Source organism: Mastacembelus armatus, chromosome 3 (assembly GCF_900324485.2).
Source record: "Mastacembelus armatus chromosome 3, fMasArm1.2, whole genome shotgun sequence".
Taxonomy (NCBI): Eukaryota; Metazoa; Chordata; class Actinopteri; order Synbranchiformes; family Mastacembelidae; genus Mastacembelus; species Mastacembelus armatus.
Window position 1 is genome coordinate 7,863,235 of NC_046635.1, and position 25,254 is coordinate 7,888,488.

The 25,254-nt window shown below is 39.1% G+C and overlaps 1 protein-coding gene across 4 annotated transcripts; it reads left to right on the plus strand.

Moving 5' to 3' along the window:
- The first annotated feature begins 211 nt into the window (after positions 1-211).
- LOC113138017 (LIM domain only protein 7-like) lies at positions 212-24,161 on the plus strand. Of its 4 annotated transcripts, XM_026320117.1 has the most exons (30): positions 212-338; positions 503-580; positions 3,081-3,151; positions 3,643-3,712; positions 5,601-5,707; positions 6,111-6,141; positions 9,223-9,333; positions 9,419-9,569; positions 10,078-10,231; positions 12,373-12,432; positions 13,178-13,346; positions 13,632-13,774; positions 13,915-14,098; positions 14,254-14,868; positions 15,523-15,696; positions 16,244-16,358; positions 17,028-17,189; positions 17,295-17,467; positions 17,589-17,652; positions 17,750-17,809; positions 19,606-19,631; positions 19,761-19,868; positions 19,972-20,058; positions 20,416-20,582; positions 20,823-20,867; positions 21,079-21,125; positions 21,222-21,351; positions 21,469-21,657; positions 22,697-22,799; positions 23,058-24,161. In XM_026320117.1, the coding sequence occupies exons 2-30, from the start codon at positions 512-514 to the stop codon at positions 23,109-23,111; spliced, it is 3,639 nt and encodes a 1,212-aa protein (XP_026175902.1). In that variant the 5' UTR covers positions 212-338; positions 503-511; the 3' UTR covers positions 23,112-24,161. The 4 variants fall into 4 exon arrangements, with proteins under 4 accessions (XP_026175902.1, XP_026175903.1, XP_026175904.1 ...); XM_026320118.1 differs by lacking the exon at positions 20,823-20,867; XM_026320119.1 differs by lacking the exon at positions 17,750-17,809.
- Positions 24,162-25,254: the final 1,093 nt, after the last annotated feature.

Sequence of the window (25,254 nt, forward strand, 5' to 3'; positions counted from 1 at the left end):
CCTTCGGTAACATGAACATCCTGCACAGTCTTTGCCTTGCCTTTGCGCACAGTCAACCTGAGGCCACAGTGTCGTTCACCGACAGACCAGCAGAGGGTCGACAAGACTGCTCATCTTTCTTCTATCACTTGACCTCAAAACTTTTTTTTTTTTTTTTTTTTTTGTAGTTTTGAAGTGGGCGGAGACCTTCCGCTCCACTTTACCCAATAAACTTAGCGATGGGAAGGGGGTGGCAGGAGCGCAGACTGTCCACTGATAACCTGGGTGTCAATCAGGGGGACACTTTTCACCTGTGAGCAGCTGATCACCGCACAAGGTGACTGAACAAACCGCGGCAGGTGAGTGTTCCATAATATGTCTTGATTTTCCATTTTACCATCCATTTTCCTCATAGGCCCATTTGCTGGCACCGAGTGAACTGGTTTTATAGGTTTGGTGGCTCAGTGCTTAATTAGTTTAGTTCTTGCTCTTCCATTTGAGTTGTGCCTTTTGCTTTGTGCAGGAGGTAAAGATGGAGTGGCGCCAGCAGACCAGTGTAAGCTGTGCCGACGCGTTTAACGAGGCTCAACGCTGGATTGAGGTACATGTGTGACTTGCACCTTTTTTCCGCTTTATTTGCTTCAGAGACGTGCGACTAAGTTAGACAGTGTGTGGGGTGTAAGTCTCAGTTTATCAACCCAGGGAAGTTCTTATATTAGTCAGTGTCAGTCGTTTGATTAGAAATCACTTGTTTGTATATTTAGGACTTTGTGGTGATTGTAAATGACTTGGGCACAACGCTCAAACTTACTGAGGCGCATTTACAGGCTTAACTTTGAGTTCAAATGCAAAGCACTGACTTGATAAGACTGAGGTAAGAGCTCGCCTCCTGACACCAGGCAGCTGCAATGTGAGGCTCTCCTGTGGTTGACTAGATAAAGATGAGCTGACTGCAGGACTCCCAGGGCTTCAGAGGAAAGTGCGCACAGAACTTAAGGCAGATGACGCTTAAAAGAAACTGAAAGTAGGAAACGGCATGCCTTACAATACGATGTCTTCTCTATAATGTCTGTCTGCTCAGATGTCATGTACTGGATGTGTTAAATTTACCCACGTGGTTTGCCACAGTTAGTCAGTATAAAAGTCCTCGCGCCCGGATGTGGGTTTTCTGTGTTGCTGTTGTTGGCTGATCCTGTCACAGCTTTGCAGACGTTGTGATTCTCAAATTAAAATCAGTGAACACAACTTGTAGACTGTGACCACTGAATGTTGACCAAGTCTAAATGGGACCATTAATGTCAACTGTGTCTGAGTGGATCATTATGAGTATTCTGTCCAGAGCTCTCTGGCAGAAAGCCCATGCCAATTTTACCCGTCCATTTTCCTGCACTGACGCATGAAAGGATGGATGAGCAGTGAAGAGGTGTGTGTGTGTGTGTGTGCGCGCGCGCGTGGCTGTGCGTGCGTGTGTGAGAGAGAAAGAGAAGCAAGGCATGCTGGTTTTAAGGAATTGTTAAATGGTGTCATAAAGTCTTCCATGTGACAAATGGGAATGTGCTAGCAGTATATTCAGTGTTACAGATTGCAGGGTAATGAGCCTCCATATATTACATATGCAAGTATCTAGAAATTGTTGCTGTTTATCATTGGCACAGGACCAGCAGCAATTACACACAAATGTTTGCTCTGTGCATACTGGACTCCTGGAAAAAAAAAAAAAGGAATAATAGATTGGCCTCTTCTACATTATGTAAACAGGCCATTTAGTTAAACAGGAGCAGCACAGTCTGCAAATTATAAAGCAAGGCATCTCCTTAACTAATTTTATTATTTAAAAAAAAAAAGTAACAAAGTAATGATTTTCCACAAAATCCAGGTTCTAATTCCTTAAAGACCAACATGAGGTCTTAAGTGGTGGATGTGTTATCTGGTGAACGATCCAAAATTCAAAAATTTGCTTTGTGATATTTGAGAAGCTGAAACCAGCAAATAGTTGGCATTTTGTTTTAATAAAGAAATAAGTGAAACGATTATTCAGTTACACAAATGGCTGCACATTAATCACCTAGTGATTTGAATAGCTTGGGTTATGATGCCCATATTTTCATTCCAGACTGTTTGCTGAAGTTTGCAAGTCACATTTCAGAATGTATGGTTGTAATTCATTAAATCTGTAGTTTCTTAAGGGTAATTATTTAAATGACCAGTTAGTCTGTTGCTGTAAAAGAAGACAGTACCTTGACCACATTGTATTTTGTTGTTAACCTGCCACTGCATTGTTTGTCAGATTCTACTGAGAAGCGCCAGCTCTACCAAAAAAAGATATGTGGTTGTGGATTCCTGGGGGGACTAATTAGTGAGAAGAATAGTCTTCTGGGGCCCCTCTGTTAGTTATGGAGCCAAACCTTAATAGCCCCGTTTTTATGCCCTCATTACAAAGCCCTCTTGCCTTGTGCTCATAAAATAATTTAGGTTATGTTTCTTTTTTTATTTTGACCAAAACCATTTTTTTCTTGTCTGTACTGTATACATTCTTTAATGCCTTTTTGTCATTTTGTAGTGACTTGCTTTGGAGCTCTGGTTGGACCAGCCAGGATGTTAAAATATCCTGAATGTTGTGCTGTTTCAACAACACTACAATTTAGACTGTTGGTTTAAGTCTGATGTATTTTCAGGGCTGTCTGCAGGACATACACTTTGGTATCATTGTTTCTGATTTTATTGACTAATATATTTCATATTTCTGTCAAGTTATATATCAACTTGTATATAGTTTATATAAGCAGCTCCAAATCTGCTGGGGGAAGAATATAGGCATCATTTCAGCATCCCACTTGGCAGCTGTTATAACCTACATTAATTAAAAGAATGTGTAATTGACATATTTGCAGGTTTCAGGTAATGAACAGTTGAAAATGCAGTTGTAGAAATGTGTTCATTGCTATTTTGGTTCAATGCTTGAAGACAGTGTTGGATCTCAAGTTCTTATTTGAAAGCAACTAATCTCACTAATAAAATTAACTGCATAAAAAAAATCATATATACACACTAATGGTGGCAAAAAGGCTAAATTCTAAATATAGCTGTTTTTTTTGTTTTAGGAAGTGACTGGAAAATCATTTGGTTGCAACAACTTTCGTGCTTCCTTAGAGAACGGTGTCCTGCTTTGTGAGTGAGTAATGGTTCTCAAGCTTAGATGTGTTATTTGACTTTTACTCTATCACACCTAATTTCAGAATGTTAAATTCCCATGAAAAGATACAGTATAATTGTATGGTAATTTTATCTACATGGACACAGGGAGAACATGCAAAGTCCATATTGAAATGCCCTCAATCAAATGTGCCTTGCTGTGCAGCACCCTGCTGCCCCACAGATCATTTAAGTTTTTCTCCTACACCAAATTTCTCTTCCTGTATCTGAAGTCAGGCTTATTAAAACCCAGTCTGTTTAGTTTCTTGTGGGACTGGATCCTGCTGATACAATACACATGGCAGAACAAAAACTGAATGTTAACACTTTCATGGAAGGAGGACTTGGTGCATGACTGTTATATTACACTGTTGTTGTGGCATATGTTTTATTTTTTTTTTTTTTAAATGTGTGTCCAGTATAAATCTGGAGTGTTTGTAAAATTGGCTAATGTATTGTTTTTACTTGCAGCCTGATCAACCAGTTGAAACCTGGCATCATTAAAAGAGTGAACAGGCTTTCTACTCCCATTGCTGGCCTGGTGAGTGTTACATTTCACAGTTACCTTGTGTGTGTCTGTGGAGCATGTAGCCATATTGTGAGACAGATTGTTTTCTTTACCTTACATATCATAATGTGGAAGATTATATTATTCGAGGCTTATAGGCTTAGACTCAGATTGATGAATGTTTTTTTTTTTTTTTTTTTCTTTTCTTTCCCCTTTCCTTATCTTGGGGGGTCTAGAATACAAGCTACAAGCACAAAAGGAAAATAAGGCACCTGTTAGCCAGGAAGTTTTGACACAGTGTGGTTTCCTGTTAAAGGCACCAAGAGACAGTGTTACCATGGCTTGAATGTTTCTGAAACTGTCTCTCAATGCAACAAACCAACTGCTGAATATGTGATGTTTTTTCTTTGTTGTTTTTTTTGTGGGCATAAATGCAATGCAGATTTTTATTTTGGCTTCAGGCTGTGTTTTGATGGCTTCATACAAGTATAATTGCCAAAACCGCCTAAAGGCAGAGCAGGGAAAGATCAATTGCAACCACCCATCAGGAGCCAGTAAGTGGACAGAACATTGCTGGAGTGGTGTTGGTGGTGAGGTTTGAGATGCAACTAGCAGAGAACAACAGCAGCTACCTTGACAGCCAAGAGGACCATAGTTTTGGTGTTGACTAGAAATTAAATAGTGCTGACATTTAACATAGGTGTCTACTGATTGTCTGCCATTGCCCAGAAAAATGGAATATGTTTCTAGAGTCTTCAAATTAAAGACATTGCATACTTTTTAAGTAGTTAGAGTATCTTTACATTGAAACTCAAATTATATACAATAAAAAGATTTTACATACAAAATTACTGATCATGTGATTTTCTTTTTAAAACTACATCTTACACCCTGCAGTTTGTAAGTTTACCTCTAGAGGCTGCCACAACATTAGTGACTAAACTTCCATACTTACAGTAAGCAACAAAGTTTAGTGAACCTCTGGTCAACATCACAAAAATGTAAAGTTGCCAATCCTGTCAGTTTAATAAAGCTTTTTTTTTTTAACCCAAAGAATTAAGCAAATTTTGCCAATTCAACTATTATGAAAAGTCTGTTATGAATCAAAATTAAGTTTTGTGATACCGTTGTGCATAACCCTGTGGAGAAATGTTCTGCTCCTGTACCTTATTCCGTCCTTAGTTTTTAGTTTATTACTCATTGAGAGTAATGCTGGATCTGCACAGCATTAAACATAAACTGGCCAAAAGTCACACAGGTTCTTTTAAATCCTTGATCATGCAATTAGCCCTGGGAATTGCAGGATGATTCACTTTTGTTATACTCAGATAGTTTTGTAGCCTGATGTTTCAGTGTAAGCTTTTAACTATACATAAGATCAGTTGATTGATTGTTTAGCTAAGCTGTCTTGGCTACAGCTAAATGGATATTGCCATGGATGGTGGATCTGACACAGCGAGTGAGTCTCAAATGGTGAATGTTAGCTAGGTGCTAACAGAGCTACATAAAAAAAGGTATATGGGTTCTCCCCACCCCTGTCTTTAACATAATGTTGCAGGTAGCACCTAGCAGAGCAAGCTTAATGTTTCCAGACAACAGCCAAGTTTAATCAACTCCGACAAGTCGGCAACTTTTATTGCCTCAGGCTCATAAAAACAGCTTCAGATATGTAATTTCAGCCAATGAAAAGATTTATTACTTGTTTTGGTTGTATTAAATGCTGTTAAAACATATGGTCCCAACCCTGGTGGTAAGGTAACCAACCTTTTCTAATTCTCTACAAGTTTTCTCTACATGTTTTTCTTTATTTATATATAATATATATATATATATATACACACACACACACACACACACACACACACACACACACACACACACACCCTTATAAAATATTGTTTCTGTGGTTTTTATTGACCAGGATAATGTGAATGTATTCCTGAAAGCCTGTGGGAAACTGGGACTGAATGAGTCGCAGCTGTTTCATCCAGGAGATCTGCAGGACTTGTCTACCCGTGTAACTCTCAGGTACTGTTGTCTTTAAGAAATAGTGTCATGTCAGGTTAAGTGTATGTGAACAACTGTCTGAAACTGTACAGGTTGGTTAGATGTATTGAAATGAAAGTCTGTAATATCTGAAATGTTTTATTTTTCTGTAGTGAATAAATGTAACACTGATGTATTGTTACTTCTGTTCATGTTCTGGTAAAAGTTGTGTCATAGCTGCTTTGCATTTAAAGAGGTATGAGCTTTGCCTGACAAACTGCTGCTTTATGCTGTGCAAGCTGGTAGTCTCTTCACTTTAATTTCTGATAAGCAATTGATTAGTAGAGCACTGCAAGTAAGGTTTGAAATGTCACTAGACCCCCCCCCCAAATCCAGTCAGCATTCATCCGTTTAGTATTTATTTTTGCCTTTCACTTTATTTTAGGAAAGATGAAAGCAACCGAAGACTCAAAAATGTAAGTTTGCTGCTTTGTCTGCTTTTTAAAAAATTTTTTTTTTTTTATTCTATTAAATATTTTCCTTATTTCCCTCTATTACCCAATGAGTTTTAAAGCATTAGTCAACTGACCCTGACCCACAGTCTTGTAAGGGAACTGTAATGCTACCACTGAAGTTGCCTACATTAGTTGTCAGTACTAAATGTCTCATTTAATCTGCCCAATCACTAGTATCTGTAGTGCATCAGTTCCAGCTCTTGATGCTGATGCCAACATCCCATAAGAATCCAGGCTCATCCAGAATCAGTGATTCTAGTATTAATATTAATTTTAGTAATAAATCACCTGTGCTAAAATGTAGTTGTATGTTTTGTCACCAGGCCATATACTGTATCTGTAATGCAGTTCATCCCCACTGTGATGTGGGTGTGTTTTGTGTGAGTGGAACATGTGGATAATTGTTTACATGCTTGTGTGCGCTGCTGGTATTTTACATGTTCCACAGCTTATGAAATTGTTTGGTTATCTGGGAAGCCTCATTCGAATCACACAATAGCTGGCAGCTTGAGCTCAGTAATGAGGCTGTTTGTCAGAGCTCTCTTTCTTTGAATTGGATGTAGCATTTTTCTTTGAATTACCCAATTAGGGTCAGTTTGCACCCATTGAAACCCAAGGGTTTAATGTAGGTTTCTGATCACATAAAATCTGGGTTATTATATTCATACATTTTGAAATGGCTTTTATTTCTAAAATGTTTTGCTTAAATATTGCAGTTTTGAATTTAGACTATTTTTGTAATATCTATACCACACAGGTTATAGCTGCCAGTATTTATTCTTAGAATGTGTTATAGTGTTATTTCTGTTTTTTAACCACTATAAAGATGTATGCAATAAGTATAACTTTCAGCTGAGTTGTCAGGGAAATAATCAGGCAGGTATTTAGGTAAAACCTGTAATTACATCATGCCGCCTATCTTAATATGCATATCCATATCACCGAGGCAAATGGAGTCTAAAGGATATTTTCAGTTTTCATGGTGGCAAAGCACAAAATTCACAAACTGCTGTTGCAGCAACATTTGGTAAGGCTTATTTATATACACAGTGATTTAAGGGTTCCTTAGTTTCCCCACATACAGTAAAAAAATGTGTGGGAAACACCACTGAAAAGGATTAACCCATGACATGTTTAATGCAGTGAGCATTTTCTTCCCATGAAATATTTGTCATAGCTATTAGAGCATAATAATGTTCTATTCATCTGCTTAAGGTTGAAGTAATCCCTTAATGCTGACTGGTTGTACAATATGCCTATTTTGAAAAGCTTGATATTTTAGTGGGTCTCTGTACATCAGTTGTCCATAACAAATCCCTAGGTAGCCCTTTATTTGACCATATTGCTACTCTACAATGACACTGATGGCTAGAATGATCATTTCTGTGATCTCTGAATGCATTCAATTGGTAGCTGCTATGTAGACTTATGAAGCATAATTGGAATCCATGTAGAGTCAATTACCATTCAAAATGTTCATCCTTTTCATGTAACGTGCATTGTGCTGTCAAATATTTAGTCATTTTTTAATCATCTCTCAAGGCCCTACATGGACTTTCTTCTGCTGACTGCTTTATGATGACTTGGTTAAAGTGTGGATCAGGAAAATTTGAGTTGTAGTGTTTTGAATATGCTTTTCAGTACAGACTGCTGAACTGCCAGGAAAAAAGGCAATCTGCCAAAAATATATTATCTCCCCTCAGAGCAAATGAGTAATAGATTGTATCCAAAATGTTTTGGTTGCTGCAATAATGTGCCTATGTGCCTAGACGAAGCCTGTTTTTCACCACTGTTACTAATGGTTGTGGGATGTGTGTCTCTCAGTAGTGTTTGGCACCATGGAAAGTGATAGTGTAAGCTGCCTTGTGAAGACCAAGCGCCTCATCACAACAGTTCATCTTGGTGCTGATGCTGTGGGGGAATTAGCATCCATTACGCTGTAGTATTAAATGGGAAAAGCAAATTCTGTAGTTCTGCTTGTAGCTAAGCTTTGGCCAAGTTAGTGGCAGGGACCTATCACTATAGCAGATAACAATACTACTAATACTAACACAAATTATTTGGAACAAACAGATAATTCCCAGAGAATTGACCCTAATCAATTAGGTCTGTTGACATCTCCTTTCTTGCCACTACAAGGATGACATTTGTGGTTTGAATGAAATTTTATACACACATTCCCACCCTTTCTTAGGGTGAATTGTTACTTTAATAAGCCTCTGACTTTTTATCTATTGTCATAATAAAACCGAACTGTTAGCCTGCATTATCCACTACACTAAGCTGTTGAACAATATACCTGCTAAAACATTATCATGTCAACACTGTTCATTGTGCTGATATCGGCATTTATCTTAAAACTCCTCTGTGTGCCATACAGTGGCAGATGTTAGAATTGCTGTAGACTAGCTGTGTTAATGTAATAATGTGCTGTATACACATTATCATTTTAACTTTTTTCAAAAATTTTCTGAAGACAGTACTGCTCAGCCTTTCTTTCATAGTATACCATTCTTTCCCTTTCAGTGAAAAACAATCAGCAGGCTCAGGTTGGTACTCCTCAAATCTGCTATGTGAGAAAGGAGGGGCTGCAGAACTATAGTGTCACACTGAGCAGCAATTTAATGTCACTTTTTTGTAATAAGGAGAAAGTCTTCTGTCATGGTGATAGTTTTTTTTTTTTTGTTCGACTTATAATGGAGGGCTTGACGGTTAGATGACTGTTCTTTCTCCTGTTTATTTTGGTTTGAAAAGTGATTGTAGCATGGTTTCCTGAATTTTAGGGTCATACCTTTTTACTCATTTATTAAAATTTGTGTTTCTTTTATGCTGGCATTCCCTGTTGTAAATTATCATTTGAATAAATTGTAACTAAACAGGCAATTTAACATCAGAAATTAGCCTGTTTTGTACTTGAGATCAAGATGAGTTGGCTCAGGAACAAATTCAGTTTCTAGTAAACCTAGATCTTTAGCAGGGAGTGAGAACAAAGGTGTGTGTGTGTGGCAGGTGTAGTCCTAACATTTCTGTCCACTCGTATAGGTTCTGATCACGATCTACTGGTTGGGCCGTAAAGCTCAATTAGACTCATACAGTGGTCCACAGCTTAACTTCAAGGCTTTTGAAGGACTCTTGGGCTTGGCCCTGTCCAAGGTAAGCTGCTCTTTTAGATGATTTTTACACAGTTGTACTCACCATTTCTTTTTAAATCTAGATTAATGCTGCCTTATGAATCCAGGTTCTAGATGAGGGGAACAATGTGTTTGTGAAAGACAGCTGGTACTCAGAGAGAGAGGAATGTCAGCACATGGGACAAAGCTGTAAGAGAGAGAACTCTGTGGACGGCGTTGACTCTCTGGACTCCAGGGCCCTCCGCCCACACAGCGAAGGCATGTTTAGTTTTCATTCTCTGTACAGTCTTCACGTCATTAGTTGGACAACACACCCTCGCATAAATGATTGCAAACTTTATGCACTGAAGTTTACAGGAATCAGTTATCACTTTTACAATTTTTGCCTTTTCCCAAAGATGAAAAAATTACAAAAACAAAAATAACCTTTCCATTTCATATGCACCCATGTTACGCTGGATCAACTTACTTTTATTAGATGCAGCAGATGCCAATTCAGTGTGGTGTTTACATTCTGTCATGCTTGGTGTGAGTGCGTGTCCATGATAGACTAAGTTCCACACTGGTGATAAGTTTTTGTGTTAGGGAAGAAGGTAAAATACAAACTTTTCTTGAGGCATGCCTACAGGAACACCATCCATCCACTTACAGGTTCCTCTTTTGATATTTAGATTTTCTTTTTATTGTAAACACACAGTAATGCATTTTTGCCTCAATGTTCTCCCCTTCCTTTTGCCTATTTTCTGTACATCTGTACGGCCTCCAGGTTTTGAAAGTGACGCAGAAGCTGAGCAGGTGTTCAAGTTGGAGACTGCATTGTCTTCAGCTCAGCAAAGCAAAGGCTATACCCCAAGACCACTTCTACGAAGAAAAAAGCAACGGGAAGAGAATGGAAAGGGCTGCCCCAGTCCGCTTGCCAGGTACTATTTTTCTGTCACTTTACACAGAAGTCTACATGCTCCTACTAACTCACTTATCCTTGATGTAACAGCCTTGTCTGTGGACAGCGGCTGGCTTGTTATTCACTCTTTTCCACATTCAGTTTTCCTCAGTAGTAACATGCACATGGTCAATGCATAAATGGACTTTGGAAATACCAAAGAAGAATTTTATTCCTGAGTTCAGTCATATCAGTTTGTCTGCTCTGTTTCTAAACAGTTTGAACTTTCTTATTCAAGTTTACAGGTCAGAGCATTTTATGGTGCACTAAGCTCAGATCAGTGAACTTAGTATGAATGTGCATGGTTTAAATGCACACATCCATCAAAGATCCTGTATGCAAAGCTGTTTTCACCCAAGGTGATATCGGTTTTTATGCTTTTATGACTTGAGCTTTGCATTTTTTTTTTTTTTTTCCTGCTGGAAGTACAGTACATTAGAACTACTCTTGTCTACCTAGACTGAGCAACTTCAGGGTACAACTTTGTTCACAATTTCTGCATTTTCCAAAGTTGGGATGGTCTTCAAATTGTTGGACCCAAGATCACGTGAGGAATGATCGATTAAGGGAATTGATTCAAAGATACACTCCTGAGTTTTTTCTGTGGGCTCTTTGTGAGGAAGACTACAATTATGCTGAGGCAGACCCAATCCTAGACCACTGGTATATCTGCCATGTACAGCAGAGCCTTCATCAAACATGTACCACCCCAACTATGACCGCTTCTTACCTTGATATTAGACACCTGAAGTGGAGATTTGTGTGTGCACAATCTGCCTCGGCTCCCATAGAAGGCCCTGGTATTGTAAAATGTTAGGCTTAAGGGCTGTTGGCTATTTTCATTAGTCTATGATGCAAGGCAGGTGTAACAGTGCAAGTGTGAAAGCAGATTTACTAAAAAAAAAAAAAACTGCAGTTTTGTACTTTTTCCATTTGATGCAGTGCTTGACCAGCTAGCATCTAGTTTCAAACAAAAAACTTTAACAAAAAAACTTAAATTATCTTAGTCTGCAGGACTGAGTCTGATTTTGTGCCAAAATTATCCATGGCATGTAGTTGATTCTTGATTTTGGCTATAAAAATGCATCTCAACTACACTGCACCACTCAAAACTAAACCTTGTTATATATAACATTATTCTTAGGAGACTTTAGTCTGAGACTTATTATTGTTAATTACATAATCATTTCACACATCCTCTCTTCCTTCTTTGTCTATAGCCATAAAACTTTAGGTTCTTCTTAGGGAAAACTTCATTTCCTGGATTGTGACATTTGCTGCTGTGCAGCACATTTCCACCCCCATCTGGAGAGTCTCACACCTATCACTAAGAGCCCTCCTCCAAACCTGAATATGCGCTCCTCTCCCAGACACACACAAACATTACACATGTACAGATTGTTGACTCAACCTCTAATGTGCCATCCTACTCGTTATCTCATAGTGTACCACAGAGGCAAAGTGCACCTGTTATTTTTGCATTTGCAAATCTCTGATGCATCAGCAGACTTCATAATATGCAAAATTTGTACTCTATGAAAATAGGGTTTTATGAAATTATCAGGCAAGTTAAACAGACTTTGTGCAGTTACTGATGTGCTGCATGTTTTATCTGGCATTTGCTCTGGCACCTTTTTATATTGCTGGTGATGTGAGGACTTTTTGACAGCATCATGCTGAGTGACTCATTAGTTCATAAGCTAAACAGATTAGTCATGTGCTATGTCATACTTTGGGAGCTATAACAGAGTGGTGTTATTTATAGCATCTTTGTGCCAGCACTGGTTTCTGTGCCAACACTGTCTGCGCAATGATACGGTTTGGTGAAGAAAAATAAACTGTCATAGTGGGTCAATAAACTATGCAATTTGTTTATAAAACACATTCATTCTGCCAAGATCTTTTGTATTTTTGTATGCTTATTCTACAGATGTGACACTGCAGCCATATGTGTTGACTGTCAACACTGGCATCTTTGTGTAACCTTTGCAAGGCCTCTTCACTTATTTGTGTCGTCATTTCTTCCGTCTACCATTAGTTACTATGGTGACAATTACTTCTGTTAAATTGCGTGTGTAATGGCAGTCGTCCGCCCTGATGTCTGTTCTTTTGGTTCTGTAGAACAAATCAAAACCAGGGCAAGCCTGAGAAACCTGTTCAGGTCAACCCTGGCTGGATTTGGTAAGTCATAGTTTGTGGCATAAAATTGGAGCAAAGGTGTCCGAAACCGCTCTGACCATAACTGCTTTTGTTGCTGCTTCAATGGGTTTGCTTTTTGTTGTATTCCTCTTAGCTGCAAAAGCAGTCATTCTGCAAATAGCATTCAGTTGTTCCTGAAGCTGGAGCTCTTAGTATCTGTCTCACTAGTAATTTTCTGGGCAGAGACTTGTCAGAGGAATTTATGACAAACTACAGGATTGTTTGTAATCACAGTCTTTGTTCCTCTTGTCAAATGTCATAGTTTTGATATACCACCTGCTAAATGCTGCTGTAAGTTATTTGAATGTCACATCTGACATCCTCTGTTACCCACAGCAATGCTATTACTTGTTACAAGTCAATGCTGTTGTGTTATTCAGACGGCAACATCTGTTGCCATTTATACTGCTGCGTTACTCGACTTGCATGCTACTATCCTACTCGCACTTGGCCAAGGGTTGTGTTTGAATGCAGAATGTGCAGGCTTGCAGCTGGTAATATTGTGACCCATCATGTATATTTGTGTGTGCACGTGGAAACTGGATAGCATATTTGTATGCTTCTGCACACTGCTCTGATACCATTTATCATGCTTCTTCTGCTCCATTGTGTGCTGAAGTGACACTTTAATGCAACATCAATCTGCAGTGTCCTAAATGCTGTCTTTCTTTGCTCTTTATATCCATTATTTATTTCCATATCCTGTTTTGTTGTCTGTTTGCACCAGGAGCAAATCGCTCAGTGACATCCCAATGGTATACCCTGTGCGTAAAGTTCCTAATGAGAATACCATTAATGATGTGGGCCAGGACGCTAATATGGCAAGGGAGGGGAGTCAAGAAAACAAACGGAAGAGCAGTGTCTCTGCCGAGGAGGGTGAAGCTCAGTGGCACGCTGTAAGTCAAGTCCATCCTTTTCTTTGAGCATTTCAAGGATTTCTCTAAGATCATCCTTGAACTTCAACACAGTTCATAAGATTTAAGGAGCCTTGAGAGTGATGTGACTTGATTAAACCTGTCAACTAATTTCAGATTTTCTGAACTCCTCTTCCCAAGGTCAAAAATAAATTTTATACTCAGGTTTTGAACAAATTATACTATAATCACTGGAAACAGCATCTGAGTCCTGTATTAATTAGGATTTTACATTGCAAATATATTATTGGTTCATATGTTTTTCAGGACTTGACAAAGTGGAAGAATCGTCGGAGGAGCACAAAGTCTGACCTCCGTCGGAAGTCGGAGGACAGAGAGCATGTTGTTAACCAGATGACCAATGGGGCTGTTACCACCTTTGAGAAGAATGAAGATGGACTATGTAGAAAGTATGCTCCTGCCTCAAATCTGATGACCTTAAATCCTACACCCTGCTGCTACCACATATTTATTTTAAATACGTATGTAATATGACACATTCTCCCTGCATTCTTTGATTCTGCTCTCGCCTTACATGTCAATTCCACAGGGACCAACAGTCTTCTCACAGATGTAACCCTGCCCCCCTTTCCTCCTCCAACATTCCTCCATCAAAACCATCAAGCTCTGATCTCCAGCCACATACTCGAGCTCTGCTGGCCCGCAGCTATGCCACTGATGCACCTTTCACCCCTACAGCTCCAATTGGCCCCCATCACTCAGCTGACACTCAGGTAAGTTTAGTTATGCCCTCTTTTGCATCGCTGATACTAATGAATGACTGACTGTTTACAGTATTGTGCAAGTTGTATAACATCATCCTTTTCATTTACACTGTCATGCTATCACAATAGCCATTCACTTCACTTGTTAATTTGTTTCCTCTTAGGAATCATTAGTTGGAGCTATGCCTACTGTAGATAGGAACCTTTTGGAAGATGGGAGCCACTTTGCGTCCTTAGCCACAGATGGAGCAGGAGTTATCACACCTTCTCTAGACTTCCCTTTTAGCTCCCAAACCCAAGTCAAAGCCCAGAGTGTCCAGGCTTCTTACCAGCCCAGATCTGAACTGACCAAGCCGGAAAACATAACAAACCAAATCTCCACTCTGGTCACAACCATACAGACAAAGGGCACCACAAAAACAATCAGCACCAGGGATTCTCCTGCATCTATGAGTCACAAGGAGGTTCCAAAAGGTTTCACCTTTTTACCTGATTCAGCTAGTCATTCAGGAGTTAAGGTTCAGGAGGCCTTGTCCCACCAGAAATCCCAAGAAGACAGACAGAATGCAACTCAGGAACCAACTGTAGAGCAAGGTAGAAGCCAGCAGGGCAGAGGCGTCTACAAGTACTTGTCCAGAACTGGGTCATGGTCCAGCTCAGCCAGCCTCCCTCGTGGTTACCGGCGGTCTGAGGGCTCTGCCCGTCTCTCTTCTGCAATCACAGCTAGACCCTTTGGGACCAAGCAGTCCAGGGTGTCTTCTTTGCCAAAATTGTCCAGTGTAAGTTTTAACCAAATGACTTTCACAGTAAGGCTCAATGTAGTGGGGGAAAAATACCCTCTCTTCAACTTATACACTGTCTAATGGATTTTTACATTACCAACTTAAATTGCATCACAACCTGTTTTAACTCGGTGTTCAGCCATGACATCACAATATCTCAAAACGCTAGGTATTTTGGAAATGGAATGTTACAATTGGAGATTTGTCTCTAAAGTGTTCATAAAAAATCTAACAGTGTGTAAAGACCTGCCAACTGTTCATTTTATTTTGGTGTCTAGACAATTGTAATTGTAGATTATTGGCAGGTTAGTGCTCAGTAAGGTGCATAGTGTGCAATAGAGCCAAATAGAATTAAGCTTAGTTTTTGTAAGGGGGGGGGGTTAGGGCACACACACACACACACGTCTGTATACACACACACACGCCATATGCATCAGTGATCTAGCGTTACCTTTGTTTTCTTGGATCACCCTTCTCATTAATAATAGAAACACCACTACACTGTTGTAAATGGTGTCAATTCCATTATACATTTTCTTTCACATCTGCTGGTTGTATATACTGAGTACAGACTCTTACATCATTAGTCTCAGTTCAATTCTGGCTAACTATGTTGCCCTGCTGAGCATGTCTTGTTTTGTTCATGTCCAGGTAGAAAACCAAGGGTTGCTTTTAAATAGTGAGAAAGAAGGTTCTCTATCTTCACCTAACCAGACCTCCTTCCAGAGCAACAGCAGTCACTATGACATTGTCAACCAAACCCAACTGCAACCTTATTCAAACCCATCTTCCAATTGTAACAACTCAACTCTCCCATCTAAAAAGGTATGTTGTGTTATGTTTCAGCTCCAAGAATCCTGTACTGTATGAAATTCTACACTGCAACCATCAACAACTTTACTGATTTCTGATACATAGTACTCGGTGTTCATCAGGCACTGGTCATTACTGGCTTTTAGTGACTTAAGTCTCTGGGGACTCTCTATGAATGTTCAGAGGCTTCTAAATAGCATGGTTACATTTTTTTTTTTTTTTTTTTTTTTTAAATGTATGTTGGTTCTAGTTTGTCCATGTCAGGAACACCTTTCAACATAATGAATGCTATGTCACAATTTGATATAGTATAGAATAACTGATATAGTCTACAAAGTCAACAAAACCTGAACAATAGTAACTTCATTTAGATGGCATTTTGTTACAGCACTGCTATAATGATTGCACAGCATTGCAGATAACAGTTAATTAGTGTATCCCTTACCATATTTGTGTAGCAGGCTCCTGAGGGTTCTAATTTCACCCAGGATGCATATTGGATCACAGGGTGTCACCTTTACCTGTGGGGGGTGGGTGTGCGTGTCTGTCTGTGTTTCAGATGGATCACAGTGATATGAGATTGAGCCTTACTCTGAAACCCAACAGCAGACCAGACTTTGGTTTCCAGAGTCAGTGGGACTCTACAGGGGTGAGAATAAAACTCATTGAACCTGGTAAGATGTAATATTTGCTATGCTTAACTCTGGGCTACTGCAGTTTTAGCACCTATATGGCTAGGCTGACATAGCATTGAGACTTAGGTCTTTGTTTTGAACCCTGTAGCCTGAAGCAAGGACTGAATGGTAATGCCACATTGTGCTTGTGTTTTTTTTTTTTTTTTTTTTGGCTCCTCCAGGAGCAAATGTGCTTTTACAGCCTGCATTTAGAAAAAGAAGAGTAATGAAAGACGCAGCAGAACTGCAAAGTGATACAACAGTATCAAAATATTAGGTTACTGATGTAATTTGGTATTTTAACACAGAATGTCAGTTTTTTTTTTCTTTTTAAATACTGGAATAATTGAGCTGTGAAAATTTACATCCCAATGATCATTTCCCTAACATCCTATCTCAGAATGGATTTACTGACTGCATTAAAAAAAAAAAAAAACTATAAAATGTCACCAGTGATTTAAAACTCAACCATAAATATTTAATTAGATGTGAGAAAGCGGTCACTTGCTGCTGTGTAGTTTTATGTTACTGGCCTACTTTTGAACTTTGAGCATCAACCTTGTTTCTCCAGTTTATGCTAAGCGAATGAACCCTTAAGCTGCTGATACCTTTTTATGTTGTGCTGTCTTTGCACTCATATTTCTTCACTGTCCTTCCCTTCCTTTCCAGACAGTCCAGCAGAGCTTTGCCAGCTGTGTGTGGATGATGAGATTATGGCTGTTGATGGCGTTGCAGTGATGCACATGAGCTACAGCCAGTGGATGGATAAAATAACACATGCCCTGCAAACTGGCAACCTAACCATGGACATTCGACGCTATGGCAACAAGGGTAAGACAATGAGCCAAAAAAAACTTTTTTTTTAAATTTAGTATTTGTAGCTATAATTTAATCCCCAGCATGGCCTTGGTTTTGATGGCTGGTGGTTGTCATTAGATTGGAGCACCACTGAAGGGAGTCATCACAAGCAGGCAGGCCAGAGCAGGATGACCCTCAATCTGACAGCTGCAGCACCCATTCTGACAGGATACCCTGATCACCATGCCATCAGTGCTGCCCCCGCAGACACCACAGTCACAAAACTGTCAAAAATCAATGGCCAGACAGACGTGAGCAGTGCTTTAGCAAATTAACACTTGAGTGGAAAAATGAGTGCTTTCTTCTGATGCTTCTTAATAAAAGGTGTGTGGTGCTCATTATGTGAGTATTGATGTTCTTTCACCTGCCCAGGTTTTACAAGGTAAAGACATGGATGGAGAGCTTGGGGACATCCACAAGACAGCCAGACATAAAGGTAATAATAGCCATAAAGTTTGAAATAGCAGTAACTTTACAAATTGAAACATATCCAGTAACATCCTCTTACCTTAACCATCTCCCTCTTCATGTAGATGATAATAAAATTGTTAGGACAAATCAGAAAAAGAGAGCAGATTTTTTCAAACACAAAGGTAACATCTCAGTTTGATCTTTGGTTCTTTGTACAGCAGCTTTGGTGGCTGATGCTTGGCTTAATCAAAATGCACATTTTGAGTAGAATTTTAAAAAGGTTCTGCTGGTTGGGGAAAGTATGCAGTGATTAGAGGAGAGCTTTTGCTCTAGTGCAACCATAAGAACATTAGGCTGGTCCAATAATTTATTTAAATCAGCCTAACCAGAGTAACTGTAAAAAATGAATGCTCAATATATTTCTGTGTCAAAAAACCATTTGTGGCATTTGCTAAATAACACTGCTTCTCTTGGCATAACTGTACCTAACAACCACAGAGCTTGACAGCATTGATCGGGGCTCTAATGTACCCTGTGTGCTGCAACAGATGCTTCTTTTACTGTAGTGTTCCATGCTCTTCTTTGTGTTCATGGGTTGCAATTTTTAATTGGTCACTTCCATGTTATTTTGCACAGTGACTGATTTCTAGTGCTGTCCTTTGTGGTTGTTAATGAATCTGTTTCGTGCAACAATGGCTTCTCTCCAGGCTCTGCTGGATTCAGCTCATGGGTTTACCTGTGTGGTAAATATTTTTGCTTTGCTTGTTGTGGAGCTTCATCAGCAAAAATGAAGTAGATTTCTGTTGTTATGCTTCATGGGATTCCTTTCTAATATGCCCTTTATTTTTAACAACTGTGGCATGTTTAACTCTGCCTGGCTTTTTTTTTTTTTTTCAGTATTTGCGTGCAGTGTCTTTAGGCTGGGGATACATTAACAGATTAGTGTGTTACATACAGTCTTGTGGTTTGGTGTTCCACAGATTTAATCTCATCTGCTCTTAACTACTCAGACATGAGAGCCACCTGATAGTTCCATCCATTAGCTACTGTTTATCCTTTCAGGGTTGCAGGAAGGCTGGAGCCAGTCCCAGCTGACATTGGGTGAGAGGCAGGGTACATCCTGAACAGATCAGTCTATCCCACAGCTGACACAGAGACAAACACTCACATTCAAACCAACAGGCAGTTTAGTCGTCAATTAGCCTAACACCGATCTGCATGTCTTTAGACTGTGGAAGGAAGCTGGAGTACCTGGAGCGAACCTATGTACAATGGAGTACAAGAAAGTCCCTTCATTGCTCTATCACTGCCCCACCATGCTACCTGCACCCGAACATTATAACAAAATATTTTCCCCAGTGCTGCAAACGGAGAGTTAGTGTGGCTGTTGAGGAGCTGTAGCTTTTATTAGATGCACACTACACATTGCAACTGTCAATTTTCTGTCTGCAGTACTTCTAACCTCTCCGCTCCAGTCACCTGTTTTACCATGTTCCACTACAGTGGCATTACTCCTCCTTCTCCCTCCCCTAGTTCTCACTCAACACCCTCATAGACGGTTACAGTAGTCTTATGACATAACGACCTGTAGCCCAACCATTAGTTTGGGAAATGAGGGTCAAGTTAGACATCATGTTAATATTACCAAGTACTGTTGCATTGACAGCACTAGTAATTTCATATCATGTTATATCTTACATTATTTATTTATTTATTTTTGTTTGTAATGAGTTTGGTTATTATAAAGCAGTTTAATAACCTCCACCGCTGATTTTAATGCAAAGTTTGTTGGTTATTATCTGGTGTCAACTGCGCAAAGACCAATGCATGAGACAAAGATTATCCTTAGTGTTATTCAGTGGATTTTCAAAATACTCTCCTAATGTGTCCCCAGCCTTTGTGTGGTGTATGTGTGACCTGATATTACAGTCATCTACTTTATGGTATTGACTTTGAACATTTTTTTTTTCTCTTGCAGGAGGTTCAGAATCTGCAATATCAGATGTAAGCTTCCATGCCATTTCATTAAAAGATATGTTCATGCATGTTCAAACTTATATTTGTTGAAGGAGTCTGTGAACCATACTTTACTGTAATCATGTTTAAGCCTGCAGTCTGTCTGTACATCACCAGCTCAAGGTGCCATCCCTCAGCCCCCCCTCATCCAGCTGGTTGTGGGACCATGAGGAGGATCGCAGGCGTCAGGAGAAATGGCAGGAAGAGCAGGAGCGCCTCCTACAGGTGAAGACATTTTCTCCAACACAGAACTACACTAAAGAAAGCTGTTTTAAAGCGTAGTGCACATTTCATATAGTGCTTCTATATGCATTATTTTTCTCTGTAGGAGCAGTACCAGAGGGATCAAGAGAGGCTGGAAGCAGAGTGGCAGAAGGCACAAGAAGATGCAGTGGGGGAGTGCAGAGAGTCAGGGGTAATATGTGCTGAAGTGAATCCTTTACAACTTGTAGCCATTTGCAAAACCACCTGAGCTTGTAGTATTATTATTAATAGTAGTAGTTCTAAATTAAGATTTTATGGTTTCCTTAGCATTGTGATATTGTTTTGCTGGTTAAAGTAAGAGCTATTAGCAGTAGTTATGCTACATCTGACTAGTTTTGACAGGTACACCCTGCTATCCAACATATTTACTGCTAATAAGATGTACGTTTCTTGTTGTTGCTTCATTATGAAACAATTTTCAGTCTTTTTGGTGCCATTTGAGGTCTACTTTAACTCCCAACGCTGTACATGGTTTTGATAAAATACATTTTTTGTCATGTATTTACAGAACACCACTGAGATGAGCAATGGTGAGAAGCCCGCCAGCGTCCAGTTCCATGTGAATGGACTGGCAAATAAAATTGAAGCAGAGTGGAGCTCTGACAGAGATGAGCTGGAAGAAGCACGATCAAAACCTCAAAGTAATGCTAGATCATCGCAGAGTGATGAGAACTGGTAAATGAATGTTTTAACAGTGCCAGTATTGTTAGCTCTGGGAACTGAGTGTGAATCAGTCTTATAAGTAGTGCAATAATTGTTCTTTCTATGCTGCTATAGTCTTCTATAGTGTGTATATACATCCTCGGAAGTTTTATTTTAGTAGTTCTTAACATTACTTGTTTTCTGGCTGCTGTTGGTGAATCTGCTCATCTTCCTGTTTTTCTGGGCCTTAATTCTCTCCATGCTGTACCTCAGGTCTGAGGACTCATGTGGCTTTGCTCAGCTGTCTCCTGCTCACAGGTCAGATCAAAATAAGCTATCTTCCCCCTCAATTTCAGACACTTGGTATTGCTTGGGCCTTCTTACCATAAAAAGGTTCCTAGTGTAGTTTATCTTGTGAACGCATAAGCCAACATCAGCATGCAACCTGTCGATGTGGACCCTGGGTTACCTGTCTTTTTTTTTTTTTTTTTTTTTTTTTTTTTTTTTCTGTTCTGTTTTTCTGCTGTAGGTCAAAGTCCATGTCAGCACTATCTGGACCCAACAAACACATAAGAGGTTCGTCCACCCTTTTTTCTTAAAATTCCAACATCAGTTTTTTTTTTTTTTTTTTTTTTGACATAATAAACTAATCCCCAGCTTTGTTTCCTCCAGGTGAAAGGAGATCAAAGTCAAAGGCTGAGAAAGAAAGGCAGCAAATTTTGGAGGAGATGAAGAAAAGGACTCAGCTCCTGACTGACAACAGCTGGATACGTCAGCGTAGCAACAGGGCTCCTCTGAAGAGGCGAGTCCTGTGTTTGTACATCTTCCAAACTGGATTTCAAGTTGGACTCAACTGTACCTTAACTTTTTCTTTTTCCTTTGTTTTGTTACCATTTTCTAACTGTCTTATTTTCTTCAGGTGTGATTCTCTGGACAATCTGGATACTTTGCAACAGTCCCCAGTCTCAGCCACTACATTCAGCTACCCTCGCCCACACTCAGCTGCTGCCGGTTACTGTGCTCCAAGTAGGAAGTCCTCCTCTCGCTACAGCACTGGAACAATATTATCCCAGAGAAACACATCCACAGACTCATCTCATCCTGCCAGGTCTATTTATGTAACATAAAGCCTTTCTCTCTCATGCAGTGTTTACTTTCTAGATCTTTTCTACATATTTTGGCCTCACAATTAACATGTACTGCCCCAGGATGGTGAGTGGCAGGACGACTTGCTCTGTGTGCAAGCGTGCCCTGGGCAGTGGGGCAGCCATGGTTATAGAGGCTCTAAGTCTCTGCTTCCACCTCACCTGTTTGCAGGTGAGAGGTCATGAGAAGGTTAAGGTGCAGATTGATATTACAATACACAAAGGTCACTCAGTGTTTCCTTACACTTGGTTTTATTTTTCTTCATTTAAAAACTTAATAGAAAATTGAACAAAAGTCCTAAATACTTGAAAGGTTTTTAGGCTTTGCTGAAGTGGAAGAATTGGTGTATCAATGAAAACAAAAATTGCAGCTAAACCCCAAAAAGATCCTAATTTCTCACTTAAAAAGTGACCGCATCACACCTCTAACCCTTTTTGTGGGTGCTTATCATGGTGAAACCTTTAAACAGACTGACCATATCTTACATTTAATAAGGCCATCACAAGACTTCTGGCATCTGTAGACTTAGTCATATTGGTGGTATAGGCACCAGCCAGCAGGGATCATTTCTGACCTATGCCTCTTTCCTATCCAGTCTGTTTCTTAATGTTTGTCATATCTGGTGGGGCAGTCCTCTCATGCTTGTTCTTTTCCTGCATATAATTGGTTGACTGAAGGATATCAGCTATGTGTGAAAATCTCACTGGCAAAGGACTCCCCAAATATAGCTGCCTAGATTCATTAGCATGTAAATGTAAAGTCTAATCACCTCTGCAGCTCACTGTTCTCTACGAGCTACAGATGCACATAGCACTTGGAGAACATTTTCTATATATATATATATATTTTTTTTTTTTTTTTTCTGCCAACACAAGGGTTATTCGTTTATTTTTCTGCGTTTGGGTGTCGGACAATCTGCTGAAACGATTTGGATACAAAAGACCCACGTCACAGGTTTGGTGGATTTCTCCTAAATAGTTTTTTCTCACTCCTCCTCTTAGTGTGTGGGCTGCCACCGATATCTCAAAGGAACTGAGACTGGAGTCCAGGTTCAAATCCGAAACGAGAAGCCCTACTGTGAGCACTGCTATTTCCAACTCAAGTGTGAGTATTAGTCTTTGAGACAATAACTTTGCTTCCCTCATAAACACATACACCTCCGTTTCTGCACCTCGTCATTAGCGTCCCCAGATTTTTATATATTTTTTTACTTTTTATGGTCATTCTTTACCATTAAAAACAGGAATGAATTGTGCACCCAACACTGAAGCAGTTTGTTTAATTACTGTCCAGGAGATGTGACTTTCATTTCATTTACTTGCCATGTAAAAGACAAGCTCTTAATATGCATTAATATTTTAGGCTCTGGTGCCCCCTTCATGTGACCAAGATACCATACTCCACATAGCAGAGTAAACGGCTAAATCAGTGGGAATTCCTCTTTGGATGAAACTATAACACAATGGAAACATGGTTTACAAAGCTAAACAATGGGTTGTGTTTTAAAGTAATTTCTGATAAAACTGTAAAACTGTCAATCTTGTGCGTGATGCAAGGTAGACTCTTAATGGCTGTTTCTAATCAAGTGTGGTTAATGTGATACTGTCTGTCCTTTTTTTTTTCCTGCTAACTTATTTCCAAGGTCATTTAGATTAATATATGAAATAAAGTAATGATGGAAATAATTTGATTGCTTTGATTTTAATGTTAGTGTTGCTATGCCTTATATCCTTGTGCTGTCTGATATTTGTCCAATATACGTTATCAGCAGTCTTGTTTCTATAGCCTATGTATGGAGGCACAATCTAAATTGTATTGGTGCACTTTCTATTCGATCGTAATCTCACCAAGTGCACTTGAGGATAAAGGAGTGGAGTGTATGCATACACTGGTACACACAGTACATGAAACACATGTACTTCTCACATGAAAATGGGCATCTTAAGTGAAATGTTTTGTAAATAAAGCAGACTGAATATGGTGTGTAAGGGTTTTTACTGTTACTCATTTGTGCACCACATGATGGCATCATTGGTCTCATAGTAAAGAGGAAATTTCATCTTGCGCTGCATTGGTTGAAATGTCATTTTAATATGTGCAAATTGTTTGAGATCACACTTGGTGCAGTGACAACATTTTTAACATCTTTTGGGTTTGTAGTGTACAATATTTCTATTTTTCTATTATGCCTAATATTTTGGTGAAAGCATGGGTACTTAGACTTAGGTTGTGGGTGTTTGTTTACTAAGCAGAAAAGGTTTAACAGCAGCTGCAGTAATACACCAGTTTACACCAGTGGTGTTTTTATGCTGTTAAAACTGGACAAAATTATTTAAATGTCAACAGATCCTCTCCCCATCCTTATATGTGAAAGAGGATACCCTCTGGCTAATCCTCCAGTCTGCTGTGTAATACAAAAATATTTCATTTGTGTAATGTCAACTTTTCTTAGAAATAAAAATTGGAGAAAAAAAAAGTCTGCTTCTCTATTTGTGTAGTAAAATATGCATAAGGAACAGCGACTAAATCTATACTGTTAACCTGCGTAAGTATTTAGTCGTTTATATTTTACATTTACAAACTACTTTTCCAATTGAAATATAATTGTAATTAACTGCTGTTGTGAATATGCCTTATCTGTGCCACTGAATTACAGCACCAATAAATGCCTTTGATCAAATACTTTGAGAATTTCTTTATCTGACTCTACTACAGTGGTGTTTGCTCAGTGTTTTATCCAAAACTATTCCCAGAGATTTTCTGTCAGGTAATTCTTCAGTGACATTACTCTACTCAGTCCAGCTGCTCTGAACTCCTTTTTTGGCCACAGTTACCAATGGACAGAAATGTTTTTATAACCTGTTATAACAGTGCTCTATAATGACTGTAAACCACTTGCATAAACAGTGTGCTCTTCCTGTACATCGAATCCTTCATAAAGCTCTGATTTTTTTTTTTTAATATTCAAGAAGTAGAAATCAACTTCCATTCATTTCTCCTGTGTTAGGATAAGGGAGAAAATGTGCTGCTTGAGTGAACTGATCTTTTACGGGAAATGTGCGTAGTAAGGTTAAAGCAACAAAAGGGAAGAGAAAGTTTGTTTTCAGAGCTTTTAATGGGAGGAAGTGCCATGGTCTAAAATGAGTTTGAGGCACTGATGGCAAAAATCAGTGGCAAAATTAATCATTTGTCTGCTCACTGTGGTTAAAAAAAAAAGTTAAAAGGTTATTGTTTGAATCATGAGGAAGAATACTCTGCATACTAAAGCAGCACAACTGCAGCATTATGAGCTGTATTTCATCCACATGAGGAAGTTGTGTAGCAATGCAAATTATACATTTGCAGCAGCCCACACTCCTGGTATATGCCGTTTTTTTTTTGTTTTGTTTTTTTTTTTTTTAAATGACAGCGATCTAAGATGAGAAAAGGAGGCTGCAAGAACAGCATCACAAAGATATCTACTTCATTGTCTATATTGGCTATATGATGTTTTTTGTTTTTATTTTTTTATTACTTTGCAGAAATTATTGTATTGGTTGTTGGGGAACTGAACTCACTG

Excerpts from the sequence above, each read along its gene's own strand:
- LOC113138017 (XM_026320117.1), top strand. The coding sequence starts at position 512 with ATGGAGTGGCGCCAGCAGACCAGTGTAAGCTGTGCCGACGCGTTTAAC. Across the intron at positions 3,713-5,600 it reads CTACTCCCATTGCTGGCCTG|GATAATGTGAATGTATTCCT; the intron begins GTGAGTGTTACA and ends TTTATTGACCAG. Across the intron at positions 22,800-23,057 it reads CTGCTATTTCCAACTCAAGT|GCTCTGGTGCCCCCTTCATG; the intron begins GTGAGTATTAGT and ends TTAATATTTTAG.